Here is a 24719-nt window from a genome sequence, read left to right as displayed (position 1 = left end):
GCATTAGAGAGCACAACGGACGCAAACACGCAGGGCTGAGTGTACGATGCGGTGCGGCAGGATTATTTGTGTCTTGTAGAGTTGTATGTGTGTCTGCATACGTATGTTTGTGTGTCTGTGCGTAATGTGTGCGTGTGTGTGTGTGTGTGTGGATGTGTGTGTGTGTGTGTGTGTGTGTGTGTGTGTGTGTGTGTGTGTGTGTGTGTGTGTGTGTGTGTGTGTGTGTGTGTGTGTGTGTGTGTGTGTGTGTGTGTGTGTGTGTGTGTGTGTGTGTGTGTGTGTGTGTGTGTGTGTGTGTGTGTGTGTGTGTGTGTGTGCGTGCGTGCGTGCGTGCGTGCGTGCGTGCGTGCGTGTGTATATATGCGCCAACCAGGAGAAACGCATAATCCTTGAAGTGCGAGAGCTGCGACGAACGGGGGCCGTGGCCAAGGAGTGCTGTTGGAAGCATAGCGCCATAGCGCCTCAGGCAACCAAGCACCCAGAATGCCCTCCGCGTGCGGGCATGCCCTCGCACCGTACATCCACACTCACAGCTGGCAACTCCTGGCCCTCAACATCCCCCAGCAATTGCTGCCTGCCGGTATCTCGCACAGCGCTGCAGCACGTGGCAGTGCTGCTTATGGAACTGCGGCCGGAACGCGCAGAGTGCACGGCCTGAAGGAGCGCGTCAGTGTAGCGGCATTCGACCGGGGCGTTCGCGGAGAGCACAGGGGGCAGGAGCTGGGGCGTAGGCCACACCTCCACCGGCTTCCTGAAGTTAATTCATGCCCCATTTATACGCCCCTGGTGTTGCTTCTGTGGCCATTCGCCCGCGTTGACCTACGAAACCTGAAGCCTGTCAACCAGTGTTGGCCTCAAGGTACCTGTATGGTTGCGATATTACAAAGAAGGGACAATCCGACCAAGCAAGGGTGCCCGTGCACCCAGGTCAAGAGGGACCATCTCCGGCCCGAAAGGAAACCACCCTCCCCCCAGTTGGCTACCGACCTTCCACAACCGTGCAACAGGTCTTCGCGTAATGCGTGTCTCGGCAGCTGCACAGCGAGTCGAAGCTAAGCCCAAGCCCGCCAAAGCCCCACCTGTATGGCCCCTTCCAAGGCCTGTGTGGTTGATAGGTGGTTGCGTGCCTTCCTACCTCGTGAGAACCGGAGCCGGAGTGCTCCTTGTAACTCCAAGAAATTATGACATCCGCCTGACTGTTCTCCCCTGCCCGGTGCCTGGCTCTCCCTAGGTTCGCTCCGACGCCTGTTCACCCGGCCACGCCCGGCCCTTGGTTACCCCTGAACAATACCGGGAGCGATACTCCCACATGTGTCGAACCTTTACAGCTTGGTCAAACTTCCACGCCGCCTCCTGCATCGGGGCGTGGTGGAGGCTGGGCCGCTCGGGCTCGGGGCCTCGGCTGGGCCTGGCGCCGGGCCGGGCCGGGGCACCTGGCCAGGCGTGGCACACACCCAATGAGCGCTCACGATGGAAACCCTTGACACGGATACACCGTCCCGGCTGCATGTATTAATATAATCGACATAGAAAACGAATGATAGCTTGATTTTTGTAAAAGGAAAGGGATGCAGTTGCCCGGGGTTCTACTGTGCGTCGTCGGGAGCTTGGGCAGGGGCGTCTTCGGGCAAAGGCTGCACTATGCCTTTGCTTGCAGCGCAAAGTGAGCTCACTGTAAAAACCTTGATGGCTTGACCCCAGCCGCTGAGAGTTCTTGCATCTCCGCAGGTCCCAATTGCAGCGGCACGAAGCTGCAGCGCAGTCATGTGGAGTTCTGTCTCGGTGCTTCTCAGGCGTGCCTGCTCACACGGTAATTGTCTGTCAGCACGCAGAATCGGCGATGTTGATGCGCACGACTTGGTGAGCTTATTCAGCGTTTCCTGTTCTGCAGATCGTCGGCATGCCAGCATTATCACCTACTATGTCTCAAGGGAACATCGCGAAGTGGCACGTGAAGCCGGGACAGGAGGTTTCGCCGGGCTCGGTCCTCGCAGACATTGAGACGGATAAGGCCACGCTGGCATTTGAAAACCAGGACGAGGGCTTTGTTGCAAAGCTTCTTGTGCCCGATGGTGCGCGGGACATTCCGATCGGACAGCCGGTGCTGGTGCTGGTGGAGGACGCCAGCAGCGTCGCAGCCTTTGCCAACTTCACGCCGGGGCAGTCCGCACCCGCTGATGCTGCCCCTGCTGCCCCCGTGGAGCAGCCCCCAGCAGCCATTGCTGCACCTGCGCTGATGGAGCATGCCTACCCGCCCCACACGGTGAGATGCATGGTCAAAGGGTGCTGCGGTTAGTTGTGAAAGGAGTAGCCTTACAGACAGACCATATCTAGCCGCTTACAGCCTTTGCAAGCTGCTGCTTGGCCATGGAGTCCTCATATACACAGATATCCTCTCGCCTGCGATCTGACGGGCTTTGACTCGCGGCCTGGACGCGCTTGTCCAGCACCTGGTGCCCAGCCAAACTACGATACTGTATGTGTCTTGGCGCTGCGAGTAATGACCCTGTGCCCCGCACGCACTCCCCGCAGCGGCTGACAATGCCCTCCCTGTCACCCACCATGGACCGTGGCAATATCGTGGCGTGGAAGGTGGGCGAGTGGGCATGCAAGTGGACTGGGGACGGGAGCACTCGGTGGCTGGGTTGGGTCGGAGACCCGTGTGACAGCGGCGTGGTTCCGGTATTCGCGGGCTCCTCGAGTATGTCGAGTAGGCTGGTGGCAGCAACCAGCGTGTCTGAGTCGAGGTTTTTAGAGCGGCAGCTCCGGCGGCGCAAGCCGTGGTGGGACATCTCAATGCGCACAGCCCGGCCGTCGTGCCCTCGGTCAGCCGGTAGCTACGGCTCATGCAGGTGCTGCTGGGCGTATGGAAGCTTGTTGGGGACGTGCTATCGATATTGCCGATGGCGTACCTAGGCCATGGCGGAGTGCGGCTGCATGGCGGCGGTGGCAACGGCAGTCGCTGGGGCTGCGGCAGCTAGGAAAGCGGGAAGCTAGGGAAGCGGGATGAAACCACACACAAGGCGGGAACCCGCCGCCGCAGCTGACGCTGCTGCATCCCATACTGTGCGCACGCGCCGCCCGCCGCAGGTGTCCCCGGGCACTGCCATCAAGGCTGGTGACGTGCTTGCGGACATTGAGACGGACAAGGCCACGCTGGCGTACGAGGCGGTGGCGGAGGAGGGCTACGTGGCGGCGCTGCTGGTGCCGGAGGGCACTCGTGACGTGGCGGTGGGCACGCCCCTGGCGCTGCTGGTGGAGGACCCCGAGCACCTGGCCGCCTTTGCGCGCCTCACACCCGAGCAAGCGCACGCGCTCGCGCTGGGACCGCAGTCTGGCCAAGCAGCTGCGGCCGCGGGGATTACGCCGCCGGCATCGCAGGGGCCTGCAGAGGCGGCACCTCGCGTGGTGGCCAGTGAACGGCTGGGTCCGGCTGCTCGGCTGCTGCTGGAGTCGTCAGGTCTGAAACCCGAGGACGTGACGCCCACCGGCCCCAACAACATCATCACCAAGGCGGATGTGCTGGCGGCCATTGCCGGGGGCGTCAAGCCGGGCAGCGCCGCAGCGGCCAAGCCCGCAGCCACCAAGCCTGTGGCCGCAGCTACAGCCCCTGCGGCAGCGACGTTGAAGGCAGCCGCCCCCGTAGCCGCGGCAACGGCGGCTGCTCAGCCTTCCGCTGGCTCAGCAGGGCCGAGCGGCAGCGGTGGTAGCGGTGGCGGCAGCTACACGGACACGCCCAACAGCCAGATCCGGCGCATCATCGCCGCCCGGCTGCTGGACTCCAAGCGCAACACGCCCAGCTTATACATGCGCGCGGACGCCTGCCTGGATGCGGTGGCGGACCTGCGGGCTTCGCTCGCGGCACGGGGCACCAAGGTGGGTGCGGTGGGCTGAGCATCCGGCACGGCAGCAGGCAGCCGGGTGAGGATCAAGCCGCGCACAACCGCACACCGAACAAAACGTATCGTAGGTTCCCTTAGCAACACTACCGTAGCAATGCCAGGTACAATACGACGCGCCCGCAGCTCTGGGGCAATGACTTGTTGGCCCGCTGGCACCTGTTTCTTGCTATGCGAAGTGCAGTGCGCTCCATTGTTAGCCCAAGGTCGCGGTGCGCGCGAAGGGTGTGGCATGGCATATGCGGCTTGACACATTCAGTAATGACACCCATGCTGCAAACACATCAAACACACCGTACAGTATCGCCTGTGCGATGTGCAGGTGTCGGTGAACGACTGTGTGCTCCGCGCGGTGGCTCTGGCACTGCGCGATGTGCCGGCGGCAAACGTGCACTGGGACGAGGCCGCAAGTGACGTGCGCGCCTTCGGCGGCGTTGACATCAGTGTGGCGGTGGCCACAGAGCGCGGCCTCATCACGCCTATCGTGCGGGCGGCGGATGTCAAGGGGCTGCTGGCGGTGAGCCGCGAGGTGCGGGCGCTGGCGCTGAAAGCCAAGGACAACAAGCTCAAGCCTGAGGTAGGTGTGGACTTTGGCCTGCGGGCGTGGGTGGGTGGGTGGGTGGGGGCAGCATGGTAACTGTGTGAGCGATTATCGCCGGCTTTGCAATCACGTTGCACGTCAGTGGGCCTGGCGGTGCGGGCTGTCCCATGGCTGGTGACATCAGTGTCGGTGCATGGGTAGCACGGGTTTATGTGGGAGGCTGAGTGACATGCCTGGGAGTCTACCGCAGTTGCGCAAGTGTCCGCAACTTGCTCACAATTTCGTCAGATTGTTAGACATTTTGTTGCTTCTACCTGAAAGCCTCCCCCAACGTGTCTGCTCGTCGCGCTCTGCTGCTCGCCGCGTGTTGTCTCACAACTTACACGCGTGTCTGGCTGCCAATCCTCCTCCCTCAGGAGTTCACGGGCGGCTCATTTACGGTGTCCAACCTGGGCATGTACGGCCTGACGCACTTCAGCGCCATCATCAACCCGCCGCAGGCTGCCATCCTGGCGGTGGGCGGTGCCACGGAGCGGGTGGTGCTGGTGGGCGGCCAGCCGGCGGTGCGCAGCGCCATGAGCGTGACGCTGTCCGCCGACGGGCGGGTATACGATGGCGAGCTGGCGGGCGCGGTGCTGGCGGCCTTCAGGCGCCACATGGAGCAGCCATACGAGCTGCTGAGCGCCACCAGCAGCTGAGCGCCTGAGCGATCAAGGGGGTGAAAGCGTGGCATGTCACTGGAGGCAGCAAACCCCTCAGCCACCCTGTCGGGCGTCACGGTTTGCAGCCGACGTAACGTATATCCCGAGTGGATAGTTGGGGGGCCGACGTAACGAGTATACCGAGTGGGTAGATGCAGGGTTTAAGATGCCTTGCCGTCTGGTAACGCACCGACATTGGATGTGTCCCAGTACCAGTTGTCTTACAGGCTGCGCTCACAGGTGAAATGCACGTCCGGGCCGGGAACAAGGGGTGTCAGCTTTGTACAGCTGGAAAATGGGCTGAGCCCCCGTACGCTTGGGAGCTAGTAGGAATGTATCGGCCCCAGAGCCTCAGTCCCCACCGCCTCATGCCCCTACGAAGCACAGGCGCGTGGCTAGGGACACTCGGGTTGGGGCCAGGGCCGGATTTTCCACGCCATCCTTGTGCGTGCCTTGGAACGTTACCAAACACCCCAAGCCTTTCTCTAGCCTCCTGCATAGGCAACACCCCTCCGGCGCCCCACGCTCAAAGGGCTAGGCGCGGGGCGGGGGCGACCTCGGGGCTTCTCGGCATCCTGGCGCGTCGGCAGGCAGGGCTCGGCAAGTCGCAAGGTTTGGCTGTTGCACACAGTTTCGACATTCTTGCCCCAAGACGCTTGTCGTCGACATGTTTGATACATGGCTGTAAGAAATTAGGGCCCGAGAGCTATACTCGCGACTCTCGCGAAAGTCAATTGTCCATGAACGCGCCAAGGCAGTTCTCGCTCCGCCCGAATTTTCCCTGCCACCTATTTACATGCAATAGGCATTATCGCGGTTCCCAGAACAAACTTCCTTTTTTGGTCCGTCGCCCGGCTCCTTACGTTCCTTACGTTCGCTTGCGTTCACTACGTTCGCAAGCGTGAAATTGCAGCCTACAGTGCCTGTATGTGCTATTTCATGTTTGTAATCTATTTGTTTAGCAGCTCTGAGTCACCCCAGGGGCCTGGGAGCCCGCGCGGGGCCCCGGCGGGCATCGCCCTCAAAGTCAACCCCGCCCACAGTCTGCAATTGCCTCCCCCGAATGGCATACATGATAAAGTATGTATGTCTTAGCTGCACATGCTGGCAAAGCCTGTCCAGGCCGCGAAACCGAACAGGCTTGCGCAACACCTTACATACAGTCTGTGGATGTTTTGGCTGTTTCGCTTCTGTTTTTGAGTAAAATATTACATTGTATTTACAACTGGCAGTTCGGGGGAGGCAATTGCAGGGGCGGGGTTGACTTTGAGGGCGATGCCCGCCGGGGCCCCGCGCGGGGCCCCGCGCGGGCTCCCAGGCCCCTGGGGTGACTCAGAGCTGCTAAACAAATAGATTACAAACATGAAATAGCACATACAGGCACTGTAGGCTGCAATTTCACGCTCGCGAACGTAGTGAACGCAAGCGAACGTAAGGAACGTAAGCAGGCCGGACGGCACTCCAAAGTGGAAGTTTGTTCTGGGAACCGCGATAACAAATACTAATACGTAGCAGTCGCGGTTTGCGCCAGTATGCTATGTTATGCCGACGCACGCAGCGCCACCAGCCAATGTTTGACGTGCTTGAAAAAAAACGCAACACGCACAAGCGATCATGACGTTGTAGAGTTGCCCCTTGCCAGGGCCAGTCGGCGGGGGAAAGTTGGCACCAGCATCGGGGGAGTTCGTTGTGTCGGGGCAGGGGGTGGGGGGTAGAATCTTCCAGAACAGACCCCATGCTTGAAACAGATACAGCTTGAAGATCGCGGTCTGGGTGTGTTGCTTCTCGGTCGGCGGGGCATGGGGAGGTTGGTCGCAACGCGGGCGCGGATGTGGTGCCTCGGCAGGATTTGGGGTCTCGTCTCGGCCACAGGTCACATGCCGGCTCACGCTCTCGCAGAGGACCTGAGGACGCCCGCCCCTGACCGGAAACCACCTCCAGACTGGGCTGTGGTACTTGCATACTCTCAGCCTCTCAGGTCTGAATTCAAGCAACTTACCACACAGTGAGTCGAAGCCAAGCGAGAGACACCCGCTTAAGCCACACCTAAGCCACACCATATAGCTTTACCGTCACCGTGATTTCGTGGTCTGGTGTCACAGACGCAGGAAAGCCCCAAACACGAAACACTGCCGACACCCCACACCCGCACGGATGCCATGATAAGTTCACACACCTCATCAAAAAACAGGCCGGGAAAGCACGGGTCACACGCCTGGCTGCGTTCCAGGTGGATCTCTTGGGGTTCGCGCTATCACAACGCATCGTGACTGGTTTACTGAGCGGCGGCAGGGGTGAAGCAGGGTGAGAGGGAGGTGCACAGTGGGACGTGTGAACATCATACGGGCTTTATGTCGCCTCTTTCGCTGTCTTATGGCCCTGATGTATGTCGCAGCATTGTCACATAGCCTTACGGCCCCCTGTGGGCGCCGGTCTATGGCACAAGAGTGTCGGCTCGCCTGGCTGGGCAGCGCTCAGGGCCCCACCATGGCGCCGCGGCCTGGGCTCCTGCGTGCTATGCCCTGCCGGGCGCGACTGCAGTGGCGGCTGCTGGACTCATCATACAAGCTAGCTGGGAGCCCAGGCGCCAACTGTGCACGCGGCGGAGGGGCCGGGCGGGCCCCGGTGGCCCCGAGGTGGCGCGGCGAGGGCCGCCGGCGACGGCACGGCGTGGCACACCTGCGCCATGCGGCTGCTTGCCTGTGCGAGTATTTCATATTACATATATAATATGTATCTTTGTTGCGTGTGAGGCAAGTGGCCTCGGGGCTGGTGCAATAAATTGTTTTCGCCTTTCCAGCGCGGCCGACCCTCGCGCGTGCCACGCAAGGTCAGGCTAAAGTCGCCACTTCCTGGCGTCGGTTCCTCCATATCTCTATCAGCGTATACATTCACGTAAAAGACCACAAACAAGATACCTTGAAGTGGGGTTAGGCCGACTCATTCTGAGATGCGATGCGGACCCGCCAACCATGCCGACATGCCCCACACGCGGACCAGCGATATGCGCCCTGCCCGGCCAGTATGCTGTGGGCATGCGTCTATGGTCAAAATCCTAGTCCAAGCAGGTTGGGGCATTTATGGGGCCGCCACACAGGCGCTGGGCCCGTCTATGGGCACTGCGCCGGGAGGGGCTGCCGGGCGCCCGGCCACCGTGTGGTCAGGGCACCGCTAGTAATGTCAAGCTGATTACCGTGTTTGCATGCCACCTAGTGTAGCTTGACACCGCGGGGCGGGTCAGGCGCGCCGCACAGCCTCCGGGGCACTGAGTGCTACACACGCTGCCACGCAGCGGGCACGTGCACACGCCCACAAATGAAGGCATGCATGCACTCCGGCGCGCCGACAACCACATGCCCTGGACCCTCTTGTGCATAGCAGCTGACATGTCACATATGTTTCCCGTATCATGACGCCGGCAGCCGGCCTGCGCCCGGTCGCACGCCCCGGGGCTCGTGACTGGTTTACTGAGCGGCGGCAGGGGTGAAGCAGGGTGAGAGGGAGGTGCACAGAGGGACGTGTGAACATCATACGGGCTTTATGTCGCCTCTTTCGCTGTCTTATGTCCCTGATGTATGTCGCAGCATTGTCACATAGCCTTACGGCCCCCTGTGGGCGCCGGTCTATGGCACAAGAGTGTCGGCTCGCCTGGCTGGGCAGCGCTCAGGGCCCCACCATGGCGCCGCGGCCTGGGCTCCTGCGTGCTATGCCCTGCCGGGCGCGACTGCAGTGGCGGCTGCTGGACTCATCATACAAGCTAGCTGGGAGCCCAGGCGCCAACTGTGCACGCGGCGGAGGGGCCGGGCGGGCCCCGGTGGCCCCGAGGTGGCGCGGCGAGGGCCGCCGGCGACGGCACGACGTGGCATGCCACCTGCGCCATGCGGCTGCTTGCCTGTGCGAGTATTTCATATTACATATATAATATGTATCTTTGTTGCGTGTGGGGCAAGTGGCCTCGGGGCTGGTGCAATGAATTGTTTTCGCCTTTCCAGCGCGGCCGACCCTCGCGCGTGCCACGCAAGGTGGGTTGCCTAGTACGCGACCCTCTCTCCATAGTACGCATATTAATACAGCGTACTAGGATTTCTAGTACAGTACGTTATAATACGGTGCACGATACGCTGGGCCACGAAATCCGGGGGAAATGCCAGTGCAAACACGACACGCGTGCCCGCCCGCTTGAATCGGTGTGGATTTGGATTTGCGTGGCCATAGTCTTCTAGCGGAATTTCATTCAACTTATTAAACTCACAATGTTACAAGAAACCACACCTGCAGTGCGGAGAGCAGTCAATTCGAGAACTTCGACTTCCAGCACCCCTCGCGCCCCTCGCCCGCCATGGCGCTGCCACGGCCCCCCCTGGTTTCCCCAGCACAACGTATGTTCCAAACGTACTAGCTGACGAGGGCAGCGTACAATACGTAGTACAGTACGTAGTACATAGTACGCGTACTACGAACGACGCAACCCTGGGTTCCACTGCCTGGCCCCTCCAACCGAGATCGTCATGCCGTGCCAGCTGCTGGTCAGAAGCCTGACCAGAAGTTGGCACTGATGATGATAACATTACAATGACAGGCTGAGTTATTGCACCACACGTGCCCGTTCCATATGGGCGATGAAGGTCTTCACGGGATCAACCAGTGTACGGTACTCATAACCGTCCTAACACACCTATGCTTGCGACAATTATAGGGCGTCCCCTGCCCTGGGCCCCTGGCCCGCACGGACCATACGCCGGGACCGAAGGGGAACCGCTATCAAAGGGGAACCGATAAACACCGGCTGGTCACCACCTGCGAGCCGGCGCCGCTTCCTCCACGTGGCCGGATCTACTTCCTCCACTCTGTATATGCATGTCGCAGCTGGGACCCGGGCTGCAGCCGCTGCCACTACTCGGCTCAGGCGCCCAGCGACGCCGCTGCCGCCCGCCGCCGCCGGACCAGGGCTGCTTGGGGTAACAGGACAACACCTGCCGATCTAGTCACACCGCAGTGCTGCAGCCCGACGCCTCTGAAATCACCTAGCCTAGTCCACCACGCCTTATCTGTTGCTGCCCCCACCCCTCCCACCCACCCCATGCATCCTGCTGGCTGCATTAGATGCGCTTCACAATCTGCACGATGTCCTCGTCGTGCAGCACGTGGTCGCGGCCCACGCGCTGCGGGCGGTGCTTTACGGAGGAGCCCCACACCAGCGCGTACTTGAACTGCTTGATGAGGGTCTTGTGGATGCGGTTGCAAAAGTCCTCCACGGTGCAGCGCTGCCGGTGCAGCACCACCGGCTCATTGAAGTCGGGCAGCTTGCCTGCAGGCGTGCGTTGCAGGGCAGGGTGGCGCGATCCTCAGCCCCGAGGAAAGGAGCCCGCACTCAGGGGCCCAAAAGCAGCAACCGCACACCAAAGTGGCATGCACGCACTGCGCCCAGTCTCGACAGATGCGCTGCAGGCACGGGGACTGCAGCGAGACTGCAGGCGCATCCGTGTGGCCCGGGCCCACCTTTGGGCTTGGTGTACACGCGCACCAGGTCCAGGTACTCCCACGCCATCTCCACCAGCCCGTCCAGGTTCCACTCGTGGAAGGCGCAGATGGGGCAGTAGTGCGGCAGCCTGCAGGGGAGCGTGCAGCGGGGCCGAGGCGGACATGCAGGTGAGTGAGAGGGGCGAGCTAGTCGCTGTATGGGACAGACCAGGTGGGCGCCCTACAACGTCTATAATGCACAAACATGCCATATCGACACGCAGCGCTGGCTAACGAACACAGCGTGGTTGCGTATGCACGTGTTTCAGGCGTCCTAGGTACCCCAGGGCTGTGCCCCGCATTCGCACTGACTTGTCCATGACTTCTAGCTCCTCGATCGTGATCTGGTCGATCTTGTTGATGACGTAGATGGCGGGCACGTACACGCGGCTGCCCTCGATCACGTCCACCAGGTCGTCCAGGTCGTGGTCGTCCGTCATGTGGATGTCGGCGTTGTGAATGCTGCGGGGCCGCAAACAGGGGTTGCGGTTGGGGTCGGGGCAGCCAGCCGATGGGATGGCGGTGACATGACAATAAATAATACAGAAAATGTTAAGCGCGTCTAAAGTCGGCCAAGCAAGCAGGAGGTGGTGAAGAGGTGCCAGCTGCACCCGAGCCTGTTGGCCTGTCACACACAGGCCACATCGGGCTGGACACACTGCAAAGTATGTGATGCCACTGACGCAATCACACCGCTTACCGGTATTCCGAGCACACGGCCTTCACCGCGTCCAGGTCCATCTTGGGGTTTGCCACTGTGGTGGTGAAGTTAATGCCACCGCGGTCCTTCTTCCTGCAAGCCAGCATGTGCACGGTACACCGAAGTTGGGGTGGCCGGTAGTGCACACACACACACATGTGCTGGTGCTTGTTGTCCCGCCTGGACACGTCACAGATCTCCATGCAACCGGACAATATGCAAATGAGGGTGTGTTACAAGCGACAAGAACGCCAGCCAGAGGACGCCGGAGTGAGGGCTTGTATGTGTGTGCAACCCAGGCACACGCACACTGTTTCATGCGCTTGTGCATGCCGCAGAAGCCAATCCCGAGGAAAAGTGAAGTACCGTAGCCCCGAACTGTTCCGTCCCATGCAAGGGGGCCTTTTAAGCCGGAAAATGAGGACAGACCGGTGTGGGAGGCAGCGGGTTGAAAGGACGATAGCGCAGCTATTGCTGGCAAGCCCGGCTGTTGTCCATGTGGCTATGTTCTCCTCGTAGGCGCCCGCCCAGGACACACACCACAGACTCCACGCCATGCTTTATGCAGTATGAAGAAGCAGCACAACCCGCAGTAAAGCAACTTTCTCTCTTTGCGCTCTCAGGGGTGGCGCAAAGCTGCTCACCGGAAAGTGATGTTCGGCGGCTTCTTGTTGAGGCGGATGCCGAAGCCCTGTTCAGTTGAGGGAGGCAAGCATCAATCAGTGCAGGTACTGTCCCATGCAGTTCCGCTGGTGACGAGTTCACGCTGCGCCCTCGCCTGGGCTCACCTCGAGCTCGTGCTCGATGAGCCGCTTATGCGTGAGCGGCTTGAGGCAGTCCAGCACAATGAGGATCAGGTTGCACGTGCGCGCTGTGGAGATGACCTGTTGGCGGACATGGGTGACACGGGTGGGCGTAAAGAAGCCGATTGCCAACACCAGGCGAGCCCGAGACGGCATGAGTCACTGGTGGATGTTGGTGGTGACGGGCAAGACCCGCCCACGTGTGCGGCCCAACGCGAGCACTTGAGGAGACTGCACAGCGCCTGTCACCATTGGGACTCCCAAGCGCCTGCCCCCGCCTGCCCACCTGCCGACCGCGACCCTTGCCGTCCTTGGCGCCCTCAATAATACCCGGCAGATCCAACATCTGGATCTTGGCGCCGCGGTACCGCACGATGCCCGGAATACACGTCAGCGTCGTGAACTCGTAGTTGGCGGCCTGCACGCATCCGGTCAGAGGGCGGGTCGTGTTTTATGCCGACGCGGCCACAGTATCGGGCAAAAAAAGCCTCCCTTGCCTTTATCACCGTAACGGCACTTTGAAATCACCCCTGGCGCACCTCGGAGAAGGTGCCAGTCAGCTTGGTCAGCAGTGTGGACTTGCCCACGGACGGAAAGCCCACGAAGCCCACGCGGGCGTCGCCCACCTTCGTCACATCGAAACCTGGGCAGCCGTGTAGGTAGTAGCAGATCTTATGGGTCATTCAGCATATATGTGTGTTGCCTAGACAGCATGCTAGCAACGTGCGCTAGTGCAGGTCACCAGTGTGCTTGCTCACGCCGCATCAGAATTGATGCCGCTCTGGTCCAAGTAGGAGTTTCGTGGCTCCCTTACACGCCGGAAACCACACAGTACTGTCAATCTTATCAGGACAACTATCTGCTAGCTGTCCATGCTGGTCCCTAGCACAGACCCTCCCGCGAGCTGCACGGACCTTCTCCACCGGGTCCGCCTTTCGCGCCAGTGCTGGGCTCAAGCAGCTCTCGCCGCAGCTTCGCCAGCTTTGCCTGTCAGAATCCGTTCATAGGTCCGGCCGGAACACGCATTGTTGTACACCCGTTCGCCCCATGGGTTGGATGCGACGGGCCATCGCCAGACCAACCCGCAACACGCAAGCTCTTGCGGTCCCCTGGGTCCGCACGCGTGCCCCCCTGCGACGCACTCCGATCGTGTCGCCGACCCCCGCACCTTGAGCGCCCCCAGGTGCCCCATGGTAGCCTTGTTCTTTTGCGTCCTTGCCATCTGCAATTTAGCGAGCGACGCGTGTGACGATGAGAGCGACGAGCGCGAGCGCGGCGGCTACATTCTAGGCTAGTGTCTGTGCCCGCAGTCTTTCCGTGGCTTGCCTCATCTTCAATATCCTTGATCTTCTGTAACATACTCATTTTTGCTGATTTACAAAGGCAAGGGCGCGCAAAGGCAAGACAATTATGTAGAACAAGGTAATTCCGGCTGTGTGGGCGCCGAGTGCCCGGTCTGCTATAAAACGGATATAGCGTGAAACGTTTTGTTTATGCCAGCTGCCAGTGCTTGCCTGCTTGGCTGACTGGGAAGAAGCCCAGAAAAGCCGAGGCCCCATTGGTCCCATTCGGCCCTGTTTTTGGCCTGTGTTTCCGCCGTTCATGACCGAGGGCTACCATTACATATAGACTTGGTTGCATAACTACAATTGCTTCACCAATCCTTAAAGCACGCAGAGTGGAGCATCCTCGTCGATCAGTCGACGACTTGTCCACTGCAAGCTCCTGCTTGCGCTCGGATTTGATTCACGACTCTTAACAGGGTAAACTGGTTGTACGCTACAAGGTGTGTTTATCATGAAGGGCTCAGTCGTAGGACGAGACGAGCACTGAAGCGGAAACCTCAGTCTGGCATTCCGTTATGGAACGAGCGGTCATGATGAAAATCAGCTTTTGGTCACCAGAGATGTGGCCCCGCCTCGAGTATGTTGCGGAGCCAAGAGAAGGCACTCTTCAACTTCTGTGTGGGCGCCGGGGCCACTAGCGAAGTTTTCCAGACAAACCCTATACGAACTGCCACCATGTTTGGTGGTTCACGGCAGCTCCTGATGGGACTTCCACTTGTATGCTGCCACAGATGGCCAGCGCATTCGAGCACCCCCGGCACGCCGCCGGTCTGGACTTCGATGTGGAGAAGGGGGCCGCGCTGAATGCCTTTGCGGAGCGCACCGTCCGCCAGGGCTTTGTGCGGAAGGTCTTTGGGTGAGTTCTGTGTTTTGCCAGCAGTGCACGCGCAAGTGATGGGGGTGTCGGGCTGGCTGCGGCTGTCGAGCGTGGCTGGCTGCGGCTGTCGAGCGTGGCTGGCTGCGGGCTCTCTGTTACATCCTCTTGCGAATTTGCTTTCCCACCCCTTTTTTCCCGCCCCTCTTGCCTTCGTCTAGGCTACTGGCGGTACAGCTTGCGCTCACGACGGTCATTGCGGGGACCTTCGTCACGTCGACAGCCGTGAAGACGTTCGTGGCTGCCCACCCTTGGGTGCTGATGCTCGGCATGCTGGCGGGTTTCGGCATTCTCCTTACCCTTACCCTGTCGTCTTCGGCTCGCCAGAGCCACCCAACCAACCTGATTCTCCTGTTTGCGTTCACGGCCGCGGAAGGCGTTCTGGTGGGCGCCGCCTCATCCGCCTCCCGCACTGACATAGTGCTGCTGGCCTTTGGACTGACTGCGGGCATCACGGCGGCCATGACTGTGTACGCCCTCACCACCAAGAACGACCTGACCATGTCAGGCGCGGCGCTGTACAGCTGCCTGTGGGGTCTATTGCTGGCGGGCCTGGTGGGGATGTTCGTGCGCACCTCGGCCTTCAACATCCTGCTGTCGGCGGTGGGGGCGGTGGTGTTCAGGTGCGCGCCCTGCACAGCATTGCGACAGTGCTTGGCATGTGTTTAGGCGTTGCGCTGCCATATGGTAAGGCTGTATGATGCGCATCCAGGGCCTGTTGCCCTAACAATCCTTCCTGCCATGCCTCGCGTTGCATCGCAGTGTGTACATCGCCTACGATGTGCAGTGCCTTCTTGGTGGCGAGCACAAGTACGCGGTGTCCCCGGACGAGTACGTGCTGGGCGCCATCGCGATCTACCTGGACATCATCAACCTGTTCATGCACATCCTGCGCCTGCTCAACGAGGCCAACCGGAATTAGCTGATAAGGCAGCTGGTGTGACAGCGAAGGGGACGCGGTGTAAGGCGTGACCTATGCAGGGGGATATGGTGTAAAGCGTGATTCATGGGGAAACGCTGCGGACGCGGTATGAGGCGTTTTTGTTCATACTGCCTTACAGATGCGGCACTCCCCGTTTCTGTTTGAATATGGTGTCCTAACGGGCACAGGAGGGTTTCTTGGGTTGCCGATGTGATAGTACGCCCGCCAGGGGAGGCACCCGGAAATGCAGAACTTGTTATTGACGTGTGTTGCGGAACTAATGCGTACGTAGACCAGAGCGGAAGGCGGAGTGGGCTTGCAGGCGGCACGAGAGTAGGCAGTCAGTAGCGCAAGTTGCGAATTCACATGTTACCTCGTAACCGACGGTAAACGCTGTGGACGGTCGCGCCCATGGCTGGCTGACGGAAGGTGGCGGCTGTATTGGGATGGCTGGGCTGGACGACGGCGGCCGGGCTCGCGTTGGGACTACCAGAAAGGATGCGCCCGAAACCAACCTGGAGAACACCAACTTGTCAGCTGATAGAGGTTACATGTGGGACGACAGCCGTGGACTAAGCCAGGGCCCCAAAAACGTACGAGACACGCACGCGCTTGCGCACGCGCACCCGAGGAGAGGTCCCCGAATGACCCCCATGCTCCTCGCCTCCGGAGTAGAGGGGAGGAACCCCAGGCCCGGCTCACCGCAAACGCTAGCGCTGCTCACCTAAGCGGTGGGTCAGCGTCATAAGCCTACCTCTTGCGAGTCCCTAAGCTGACAATCTAGGGTGAGGCCGGTGGCGAGTCCGCTGCTGGCCCTACAAAGATAACCCCTCCAACATAATCTGATGCTAGGAATGGGTGCTGGTTCGGGACAAGGTCCCAGCGGCGCGGAGGCCGATGCAGACTCACAAACTGCACAAACGCAGCTAGCCGTGACCAGAAGTCGGCAATCACCTCCACACCGATCCTTCGCACAACAGCAACCTCCGCAGTCCAGTCTGCAGCATCACGGCAAGCGTATTTTCCCAACGTACTAGCCGACGAGGGCAGCGTACAGTACGTAGTATAGTACGTAGTACATGTACGCGTACTACGAACTACACAACCCTGCCGGGCATGAGTCACCATACATGTTGCGATGGACGGAGGCCGTGTTGGAGTGTCCGGAGGTCGTGTCGTTGATGCACCCTCACTTGCTCCTCTACCCCCCTCGGGCTCGGGCACATAACCTCCCGAAGTCCCGTCACAGCAGCGTCACAGCAGCCGGCGGCTCACCAGGACCGGGGGCTCAGCCCCAAAACACCAACGCCAAGCAAGGAACACCGGCTGCGCACAGAACATGTTCATGAGCAACAGATGCACCGATGCCTTAGCCCTGCCTTTTGACGCGGCGCACAAAACTCGCGCCCCAAGGCCGCTGCAGCTGTTGCGTTGGCGCCTGACTGATCTGTTCCCCTGCCGCCTGCTCCTCCTGGTCCGTGAACCTGTACTCATCCGGGTCAATGTCCAAATCCACACCCGGGGCTTTGCTGGCCCCGTAGTAACCCCCCACGGCGGTCCCGCTCCCTGCCGGCTGCGGCCGCCGCAGCCTCGCCGCCAGCTGTTGCAGTTCCCGTTCCTCAGCGGTCGCGCCGTACTCCCCCGCGTCCACGCCGTACCCGCTGCCTGCTGCTGCTGCTGCCTGTGGTCGCCCCTTGCCGCCCTCCAGCATGCCCTCCTCGTCCATGAACTGGAACTCCTCATCCAGGCCCTCGGGCAGCCGCATCGGGTCCATGGTTGCCTGCAGGAAGCAGGGGTGGACGGGCGGCGTGGGCATTGCAGGCGACTCATATACTCGGAAATCGTGGGTTCAGGGAATGGCGGCACGGAAGCGTGTCAGCGGGCAATGTGAGGCACTTTCTCCTCCTGAGTGCCGGTGTAAGCACGGCCCTTCGCAGCTTATGGTGCAGCCCCGCGGTCGCAAGAGCAGCAGCCGCTGCCTGCTGTTCCACCCTGCCCTATCCCCTCAAGTCCACTGCCTCTCCATCTCGCGCCCACCACCCCCATCACCGCCGCCACCGGCACGCCTCACCCGCATGAACTCGTCGTCGGGCCCGAGTCCCGACGCGTCACCCTCCCAGCCCTCCGGCAGCGGCCAGTCCTCGTTGGCTCCGCCCAGCGTGATGGCCTTGAGGGCGCACATCTGCGCGCTGAAGCCCACCAGCGTGTTCAGCAGCACGTCCAGAGACAGCTCGTCCGCGGTGCCCAGGTCGATCCTGGCGAGGCACACACATGATTTGCGTGTGTGAGCGTCTATAGCTACCATCGGGTCGTGCCGGGTCCTGCAAAGCGCACGCTGAGACCACCACAGCTTCACAATAGCCCAGCAGTATCTGTGGACCGCGCCGTCATGCTCGCTCCGCCCCGCCCCGCCCCGCCCCGCCCGGTCCGCGGCGCTGCTCACCACACTCGCGCCCAGTCGTCCTGGTACTGTATGTCTCCCATGTCGTGCATGTAGGAGGCCATGCGGTTCTCACCCACGCCCAGCTCGTCGTTGTCGTACTCGAAGAACGACTGGTCGTCGTCCGCGTTCTGGTACACCTGAGGGACATGGCAAAGAGGAGAATGGCCGGGATGGGTAAAGAAATCTGTGTGCTGGGGCCTCGAGGCCAGCGGGGATTTCTGGATTGTGTTCAGCACACTCGGGTGGGCCCGCAGACCGTGAGAAACTGGTGCGTGCTGGACTTGCCGCCTGCAGAGTGCAGAGTAGCGCCTCCCGCTCCCGGCCCCCTCCCGCCCTGTCGCCCGTCCCACACCCCTTCTCCCGCACCTCCTTTCCCGGCTGCCCACCTGCAGGTTCTGGCTGTTGTAGCCGCCCAGCTTGCCCACTGCGAACCAGCTGCGCAGCACTCCCTCCAGCAGCTCCTGCTCGCCGGGCGTGGGCGGCCCGCCCGCGAACTGCAGCCACACCCACAGCCCCAGCGGGCTGATGGCGCGGAATGAGATGTTTGGGGGCACATCAGTGCCACCGTCCTCGCGGTGCACATCGCTCTGCTTGAGCCGGTGTTTCATCTGCAGGGCGCAGGGTGCAGGGGTCAGCGGGTGGTGTGGTGGCGAGGTGAGGGGCAGGGATTGCCGTCGCCAGCTGGGCGCGTGGGCAAGGAGGGCGTGCCGCCCAGAGTCGCCAACCAAACATGCGGCCAATCTGCAGTGTGCATGCAGCCAACTTCCAAGCACTAGCTATTCCCCACCGCCGCCCTCTCTCCCACCTCACTTTTTCCCGGATCTTGTCCGGGTCGCCCCCTGTGCCCTCAAGCAACTCCGCCACCTCGGGGTCGTTGTCCGCGTCCTCCTCAAGGATCCTGCACAGCACAAGGTGCCGGAACATAGCATGAGGTCACGATGCCGGCCCAGCAGGATGGTAGGGGAGGAGGGGGGCCGGGTCATACCGGTAACTAGGTTCGTTAGCGGGAGGCGGCGGGGCACCGGGGCATGCGGGCTTGGCAACGCGTGCGTGTGTGGCGGCCGCAGGTTGGTATAAATATGTTTGCAACTACGCCGCTGGTGACAACCAGCCTAGTGGACGCCCACACTACAACTGCCAAGGACAGCATCAGGCCATGCAAGACGCCGTCTACGTAGAGCACGCCTGTATGTCCATCGCGAACACCCATCGCCCGCCCCGCCACCACAGCACTACAGGGCACGCAGCTGCGATGCACCCGCGCCGCGCCGTCGCGCGCTGCGTCCCCGCCACGCACCTGACCCACTCCGGCTTGCGCTGCCGCGGGGCGCGGGGCGTGTCACCCATGAATGGCTCGGATCCGTAGCCGGCAGCAGCAGCGACGCAGGACCCACGCCGCCGTACCGGGCAGCGGAGGTCGCTTCCGGTGGCGCTGCGGCCCCGGCCACACGCGCTGCTGTGCGATAGCCGGCGCTCCGCAGCTTCAGAGCTCACCGCCCACGGCCTGAGCCTGAAAGCCGCCGTCTGTGTCCTGATAGCCGCATCCGTGGGTCCTGCGGCAGTCGCAGGCCGGGCTGTCCCGCACGCAGCGCCGCCGAGCATCCGCGTCAAGACGATGGAACCTGTGCCTCCGACAAATCGGACCGCAAATGAGCGAGTACTGAGGTTCTGCCAAGGCTAGACGTCCAACTGAACGAGGCACCTTGGAAGATTGCCGCAGGCCCAGAAAACTAGAAAGTCGGGCCCGTTGCCTGGTTTCGGCGCGCTTGCGAACAGCGAGATGCCTTGTGAATGACGTACTACATGCCCGGAAAAACAGGTCTCCATGGTGCAACTTCTCAAACTTGCTGTTTTGTCCATGCCGGCGCTTCGTAGACTTGTAGCTCATTCGCCAACATTCTGTTGTAAATTGCTTGAGTGTTGCTTGTATCAATGCAAAACGCGGCCGGTCATAAGCGGCTGAGCCTGCTGACACGATTGTGACTCGTTGCTAGTTCAGCAGCCGGTGGCCCCAGGTGTTGTCGCTGATACGTAAATGTCATTGGTAATTCAATGCAATGCTAGCGCGCCTGTAGGCGCGACCGACTAAGCTTGAAGAAGAAAGCTGAGGCGACTTGCGCGAGTTCGTGCCGCCAGTTGCGCCATCACACGGACAAGGGGGAGGCATGCAAAGCATTGCACATCGCATCATTAGTGGCTTGGGCAGCGCGGTGGACAGCTCCGGAGCATGGCGCTGCGCCCGTCAATCTCTTCATGTCGGGTCCACGGCTTCGTGCGCCGAGTTTCAGCTAAATACCGTTAGGGCGGAGAGCTTCTACGACTCGACGGTAGAGAAGGTAAGATGGATGAGCACAAGGGGTGCGCTGGCCTAGCGGGGGTTAAGGCAGGGCGCAGGCCTCTTGCCTGGCGGTACCTTTGCCAGACTCGTCATAGCCGCAGGTTGAGAGTGCATTTGCGGTCAGCTGCATGCTCATACGACAGCGACGAGGCGGGGCGGCGCAGCGCGTGGGCGGGGCGGCGCGGCGCATGGGTGGGCACCTCGGCCAATTACCCACTGTCATCTTCAGGGTGTGACGCTCAAGCCTCTTTGGGACCGACACTACCCTGCCGCTATGCCCCCGGCCTTCAAATCGTAGTATGCGGCGCAAGACGTGGAGGTGTTGTCTCTGCGTCAAATGCTAAGCTTCGGTCGCAACGCATGGAACGATCCGGACAAGGTCCTCAAGAGCGCTCGATATGTGCAGCGGGAGGTGCGGCAGGGGGGCTGTGGGCAAAAGGCTGTACAAGTAGCCTAGGCTTGGGGGCGAAAAGCCATGTTGGCAAGCGGTGAGCTTTAGCTTGCTGTGTGGTCGCTGGAGACGACCTGAAGGGCTGGGGCGGTGGCAGTGGATGTGGTGGAGGCGGGACTCCCACGCAGTGTGCTGGGGCAGCATGGCGTTATGCTCTCCCTCTTACGCACACCGCCGAGGCCACACCCCTGCGCACCCCTACACGCCCCCAGCTGCCCAAGCGCCTGGCGCGGCGGCTGCTGGACCTGCAGCTGCTGCCGTACATCGTGGTGACCAACCCACACATCAAAAAGGTGTACAACCAGTACTACATCAGCTTTGGTGCGCGCGTGTCAAGAATCGAGTCCGGAGGGCAGAGCACGCAGTGGCAGGAGTGGCGGTTGGGGCTGCTTTGTTGTCGGGCGCTGCGGGTGCTGCCGACTGCCATCCTACCCGTCAGTCTGTGCAATACTGCGCCGTAACAACAGGCCTTCTCCTAACTAGTCATGCCCACCTGCACAGAGACGCTGCGGCGTGTGCCCACCATCCGCACGCTGGAGGAGAACCAGGACTTTTGTCAGCTGCTGCGCCAGCACCTGGACTCACACGGTGGGGCGGCAGGCAGAAGGCAGAGGGAGGGGGTGGGGGACGGAGAGGGGCAGGGGCTGCCAGGGCTGGAGGCGGGGTCGGGCAGCACGTCGGCAAAGGAGGGAACCAGCGGCGCGGGTTGGAGGCTGCGGCATGCTGTTAGAGCTCGGTCACACGCGCCTTGTCTGCAGACCTGTCAGCCACTTCTAGTTTGGGCTGGGTATAACGTCGGTACCGTCAGAGGACACCGTGCACGGCTGCCTTTGACGGCCTGCACGCCCGGAACTTGACCGCATGACACGTTTCCCATCCCGCCACCGCCACCTGCTGCCAGCCACCCGAGCTACCTGCCTCGGACCCCTCTCCCACCCGCAATCCGCCCTGCAGCCCCCATGCTGGACTCTCTGGCCACGGGCCTGCGCGAGTGCAAGAGCAAGGAGCTTGTGGGCAGCTGCCTGCGCATGGACAGCTTCTTTGACTCCATGCTGCGCAGCCGCATCAGCCGCCGCGTCATTGCGGAGCAGCACCTGCACATCAACAACAAGCGCCCGGCCTTCATCGGCATCATCTGCACCGACCTGGACGTGCACGACTCCATAGACTTCGCGGTGCAGAAGACCAAACAGGTGCGTGGCGGCTGGGCGGCGGCGGGTGGGTGGCGGGTGGGCCCGGCGGCAGGGTGGCAGCAGCTGCTGTTGCTGGGGGGCTGTCGAGGAAGCTAGCCGCGTCGCATCCAATCACGGATGCGGTGACACACATGCACGACACACGCGAGCGCTCACACATACACACAGGTGCTCTTGCGTAATGTTGTCATTGTGCTCTTTAGCACGTGGCCTCCTCAACACTCATGCCGGCAACGTCCGCCTTCCCGCCTGCCTGCACGCCTGCACGCCCTCTCGGGTGTGCGCAGGTGTGCATGGAGACGTACGGCACGGCGCCGGACGTGGTGGTTAGCGGCGACCCACACGTGACCATTCCCTACATCCCCGCTCACCTGGACTACATGCTTTACGAACTGCTCAAGAACGCCATGAGGTGCGGGGGAGCGGGGCGGCAGAAGGCGGGGAGCGGGGCGGAGCAGGGCAGGGGCCGCAGGGCGCGGGTGTATTGGCTCAACGGGCTCTGGGGTCGCCGTTTTCGGCACATGCCAGCATCGAGCGTGGTAGGACGGAAACACGCCTGCCTGCATACATTGGAGCTTTCTTATCTTTACTTTCCTCCCACGCATGGCCGTGCAAACCTTCGTGATAACGCAGGGCGGTGGTGGAGCAGGGCAGGGCGCAACAAGCAGCGCGGCAAGCGCAGGCGGGCGGCGCGGGCAATCCGGTGCGTGTGTGCACCTTTGCAGCTTGCCCGCTCACACAACTGTCCTTGTGCGCCTGCAATGCCGCTTAGCAGTCCCAGAGTACCATAAATAGGCTATCTGCCTACAGCGATGGAGCGGCGAGAATGTGTAGAGTGGCGCATCCTCCCCCCTCGCGCATACCAATGCTCGGAGCGTCGATGTGACAAACAGGTCCCCCGTAAATGCAGGCGTTCTCGTGCCCGCCGCCCAAGCTGCCGCCGGTGCATGTGCGCGTGTGCCCGGGCCTAAACGGCACGCTGACCGTCCGGATCACCGACCAGGGCGGCGGCATTGCGGAGGAATTCATCGACAAGGTGCGCCGGCAGGGGGCTGGGTGGCGTCTGTGGGGCACCCAAGGCTGCTGATTAGCAAAGGTCTGTGGTGATTACAATGGCGTTGGGCAGACTCCGTACCGGTGACCAGGTCAGCGTGCGCCTCGCTCGGCTAATCATGGCTCTGATGACTGCCCAGCCCCTGGTTTGGTGTTCGATTTCTCCCGACGCCGTACCCCGTGCCAGCGCCGCCTGTCAGGACACGAGATGTGTGTTCCATCGTCTTCGCCGGCAACCGTGGCGCTCAACTGAAGCGGCGTGTTTGTTGTGTCGCCTTGTGCAGGTGTGGTCATACGGCTTTACCACCATTGGACGGAGCGCGGCGGCCTCCACCCACAGCAGCAGCAGCAGTACCAGCGGCAGCGGCGGGAAGGACGGCGTGGGGCCGGACGTGGTGGAGGGGCTGGGCAGTGGCATGGTGCAGCAGGTGGCGGCGGGCGCGGGCGGCAGCGGGTCCGCAGCAACGGCATCCAGTGGCGGCGGCGGCAGCAGCACGGGCGGCCGGCGGCAGCAGCAGCCGGGCGGTGGGCTGCAGGTGCTGATGCGCGGGCCCGGCGGCCACTCACGCTACCAGATGGCGGGGCTGGGCTTCGGCCTGCCTCTGTCGCGGCTGTATGCAAGATACTTCGGTGAGCCCATGGCTGCGCATTGCTATCGCAGTTGTGTCTGTAGCGGCGGGGTCTGTTGCACTGGGGGCCTACGGCTATTGGCGGAGGTGGCCACAGCCTGCAGGGCCACAGCGACCAGGGCGGGGACCGCGACACCCCCCAGGATTTGCATCTGCCTACCGTAGTGTCTGGAGTGGAGCAGCCTTGGCCCGCGCTCTCGCAACCATTTTCTTATACGCTGCACCCCCATCGCACTCCCGGTCCTGAGTGTCCCTGCCTAGTGCTCTTCAAGACAACCACGCAATCTACCCCTCCCTTGCACCTGCCCGCCGCCGTCTCCGCCCACCCGTGCAGGCGGCGACCTGCGGCTTCAGACCATCCCCGGGTACGGCGTGGACGCCTACCTGACCCTGCGGCGCCTGGAGGAGCACGAGTGGGAGGAGCATGTGGACGAGCCCTCCACGCTGCCCATTAACATGGCTCCTTACTAGCTGCCAGCTGCACGAGGGGAGGTGGCGCTGGCCTGGACGAGTGGACGTGCGCGGCGTCTAGGATTGTGCCGGCAGGCTGGTGCTGGCGCGTTGGTAGCAGCAGGCCCCGTTCCGGTCGGCTTCCGGGGTCGGTGGGTGCTGTCTACGCATCGGCTCATCGGTGGGGTAGCGGGCCGGAGGAGCCAGGCGCGTGGGGCACTGGGCAGAGGGAGCGGGCGGTGGGGGTGGAAGGTGGGGATCTGCCCCCGGTGTGCGGAGGGCGGGTGGGACTACCGCCTCACGCATCGACTGGGGCCATCACGTGGGTTTCAGTTGTGCCATTGCGTTGCGGCTGACGGCTTACATTTGACACAGCCACGCAAAGACACTGACGGCTTCTGGTATCTGGAGACGTGTTTGAAGCGTGCAAATGCATTGTTGATGACAGCTTAACGTGCTACAGCCAAGCGGGCGCCAGATTGGCTTGTGAAAGGGGCAAGGCGTAGCGATATGCGTGTGATTGAGAACTGTAGAGTGGAAGGCAGCACTGGAGGTGCGCGGGGTAGCTGGGCTACCACATGCTGCTTGCGGGGCACGCCCCATAGATCGCTAGGCGGTTCGCTAGTGCGCAATACAGAACATGGGTACGGGTGAGGGTCAAGGTTGGTGGGTTCATGGGTGCACGTCGCCATGGAGGTACGGCACGCTTTCACGCGTTTCCATAAGGGTCATGTCAAGAGCTACGGCCTGGCTAATGCACATCGGTGATGCATACACCCTCATCTAAATCCTATTTCGGCTTCGCCTTTGAAAAGCCGCGCTCTCCAGTCGCGCGGATTACAGCTAACCGCTCGTG

General features: G+C 61.7%; 5 protein-coding genes across 6 annotated transcripts; 3 read left to right on the top strand and 2 right to left on the bottom strand.

Annotated features, from left to right (window-relative positions):
- Positions 1–1521: 1521 nt before the first annotated feature.
- Positions 1522–6102, top strand: CHLRE_06g252550v5 (uncharacterized protein). Its single transcript, XM_001696351.2, has 7 exons — positions 1522–1663; positions 1729–1810; positions 1892–2263; positions 2533–2592; positions 3091–3876; positions 4222–4476; positions 4857–6102. Exons 1-7 carry the CDS (start codon positions 1569–1571, stop codon positions 5136–5138), a joined length of 1932 nt encoding a protein of 643 aa, XP_001696403.1. The 5' UTR covers positions 1522–1568; the 3' UTR covers positions 5139–6102.
- A 3283-nt stretch (positions 6103–9385) lies between these two features.
- Positions 9386–13671, bottom strand: CHLRE_06g252450v5 (uncharacterized protein). Its single transcript, XM_001696590.2, has 11 exons — positions 13491–13671; positions 13333–13386; positions 13079–13151; positions 12704–12807; positions 12451–12582; positions 12150–12245; positions 12006–12052; positions 11362–11454; positions 10974–11123; positions 10641–10750; positions 9386–10449 (listed from the first exon to the last, which is right to left on the bottom strand). The coding sequence occupies exons 2-11, from the start codon at positions 13354–13356 to the stop codon at positions 10241–10243; spliced, it is 1038 nt and encodes a 345-aa protein (XP_001696642.2). The 5' UTR covers positions 13357–13386; positions 13491–13671; the 3' UTR covers positions 9386–10240.
- Positions 13672–13771: 100 nt separating this feature from the next.
- CHLRE_06g252401v5 (uncharacterized protein) lies at positions 13772–15814 on the top strand. The gene is made up of 4 exons (XM_001696352.2): positions 13772–13950; positions 14242–14366; positions 14546–15007; positions 15147–15814. The coding sequence occupies exons 2-4, from the start codon at positions 14242–14244 to the stop codon at positions 15304–15306; spliced, it is 747 nt and encodes a 248-aa protein (XP_001696404.1). The 5' UTR covers positions 13772–13950; the 3' UTR covers positions 15307–15814.
- Positions 15815–15841: 27 nt separating this feature from the next.
- CHLRE_06g252350v5 (uncharacterized protein) lies at positions 15842–19571 on the bottom strand. Of its 2 annotated transcripts, XM_043062615.1 has the most exons (7): positions 19452–19571; positions 19047–19371; positions 18560–18647; positions 18136–18357; positions 17750–17886; positions 17378–17561; positions 15842–17086 (listed from the first exon to the last, which is right to left on the bottom strand). In XM_043062615.1, the coding sequence occupies exons 2-7, from the start codon at positions 19349–19351 to the stop codon at positions 16676–16678; spliced, it is 1347 nt and encodes a 448-aa protein (XP_042923321.1). In that variant the 5' UTR covers positions 19352–19371; positions 19452–19571; the 3' UTR covers positions 15842–16675. The 2 variants fall into 2 exon arrangements, with proteins under 2 accessions (XP_042923321.1, XP_001696643.1); XM_001696591.2 differs by having other exon boundaries at positions 19047–19571.
- Positions 19572–19671: 100 nt separating this feature from the next.
- On the top strand, positions 19672–24662 carry CHLRE_06g252300v5 (uncharacterized protein). The gene is made up of 10 exons (XM_001696353.1): positions 19672–20085; positions 20386–20499; positions 20751–20859; positions 21040–21126; positions 21493–21731; positions 22019–22143; positions 22365–22434; positions 22642–22767; positions 23069–23414; positions 23748–24662. The coding sequence occupies exons 1-10, from the start codon at positions 19915–19917 to the stop codon at positions 23882–23884; spliced, it is 1524 nt and encodes a 507-aa protein (XP_001696405.1). The 5' UTR covers positions 19672–19914; the 3' UTR covers positions 23885–24662.
- The last annotated feature ends 57 nt before the right edge of the window (positions 24663–24719 follow it).

This window comes from Chlamydomonas reinhardtii, chromosome 6, assembly GCF_000002595.2.
Source record: "Chlamydomonas reinhardtii strain CC-503 cw92 mt+ chromosome 6, whole genome shotgun sequence".
Lineage (NCBI taxonomy): Eukaryota > Viridiplantae > Chlorophyta > Chlorophyceae > Chlamydomonadales > Chlamydomonadaceae > Chlamydomonas > Chlamydomonas reinhardtii.
Note: the sequence above shows the minus strand (reverse complement) of the source record. Positions and strands in the feature narration are given on the sequence as shown.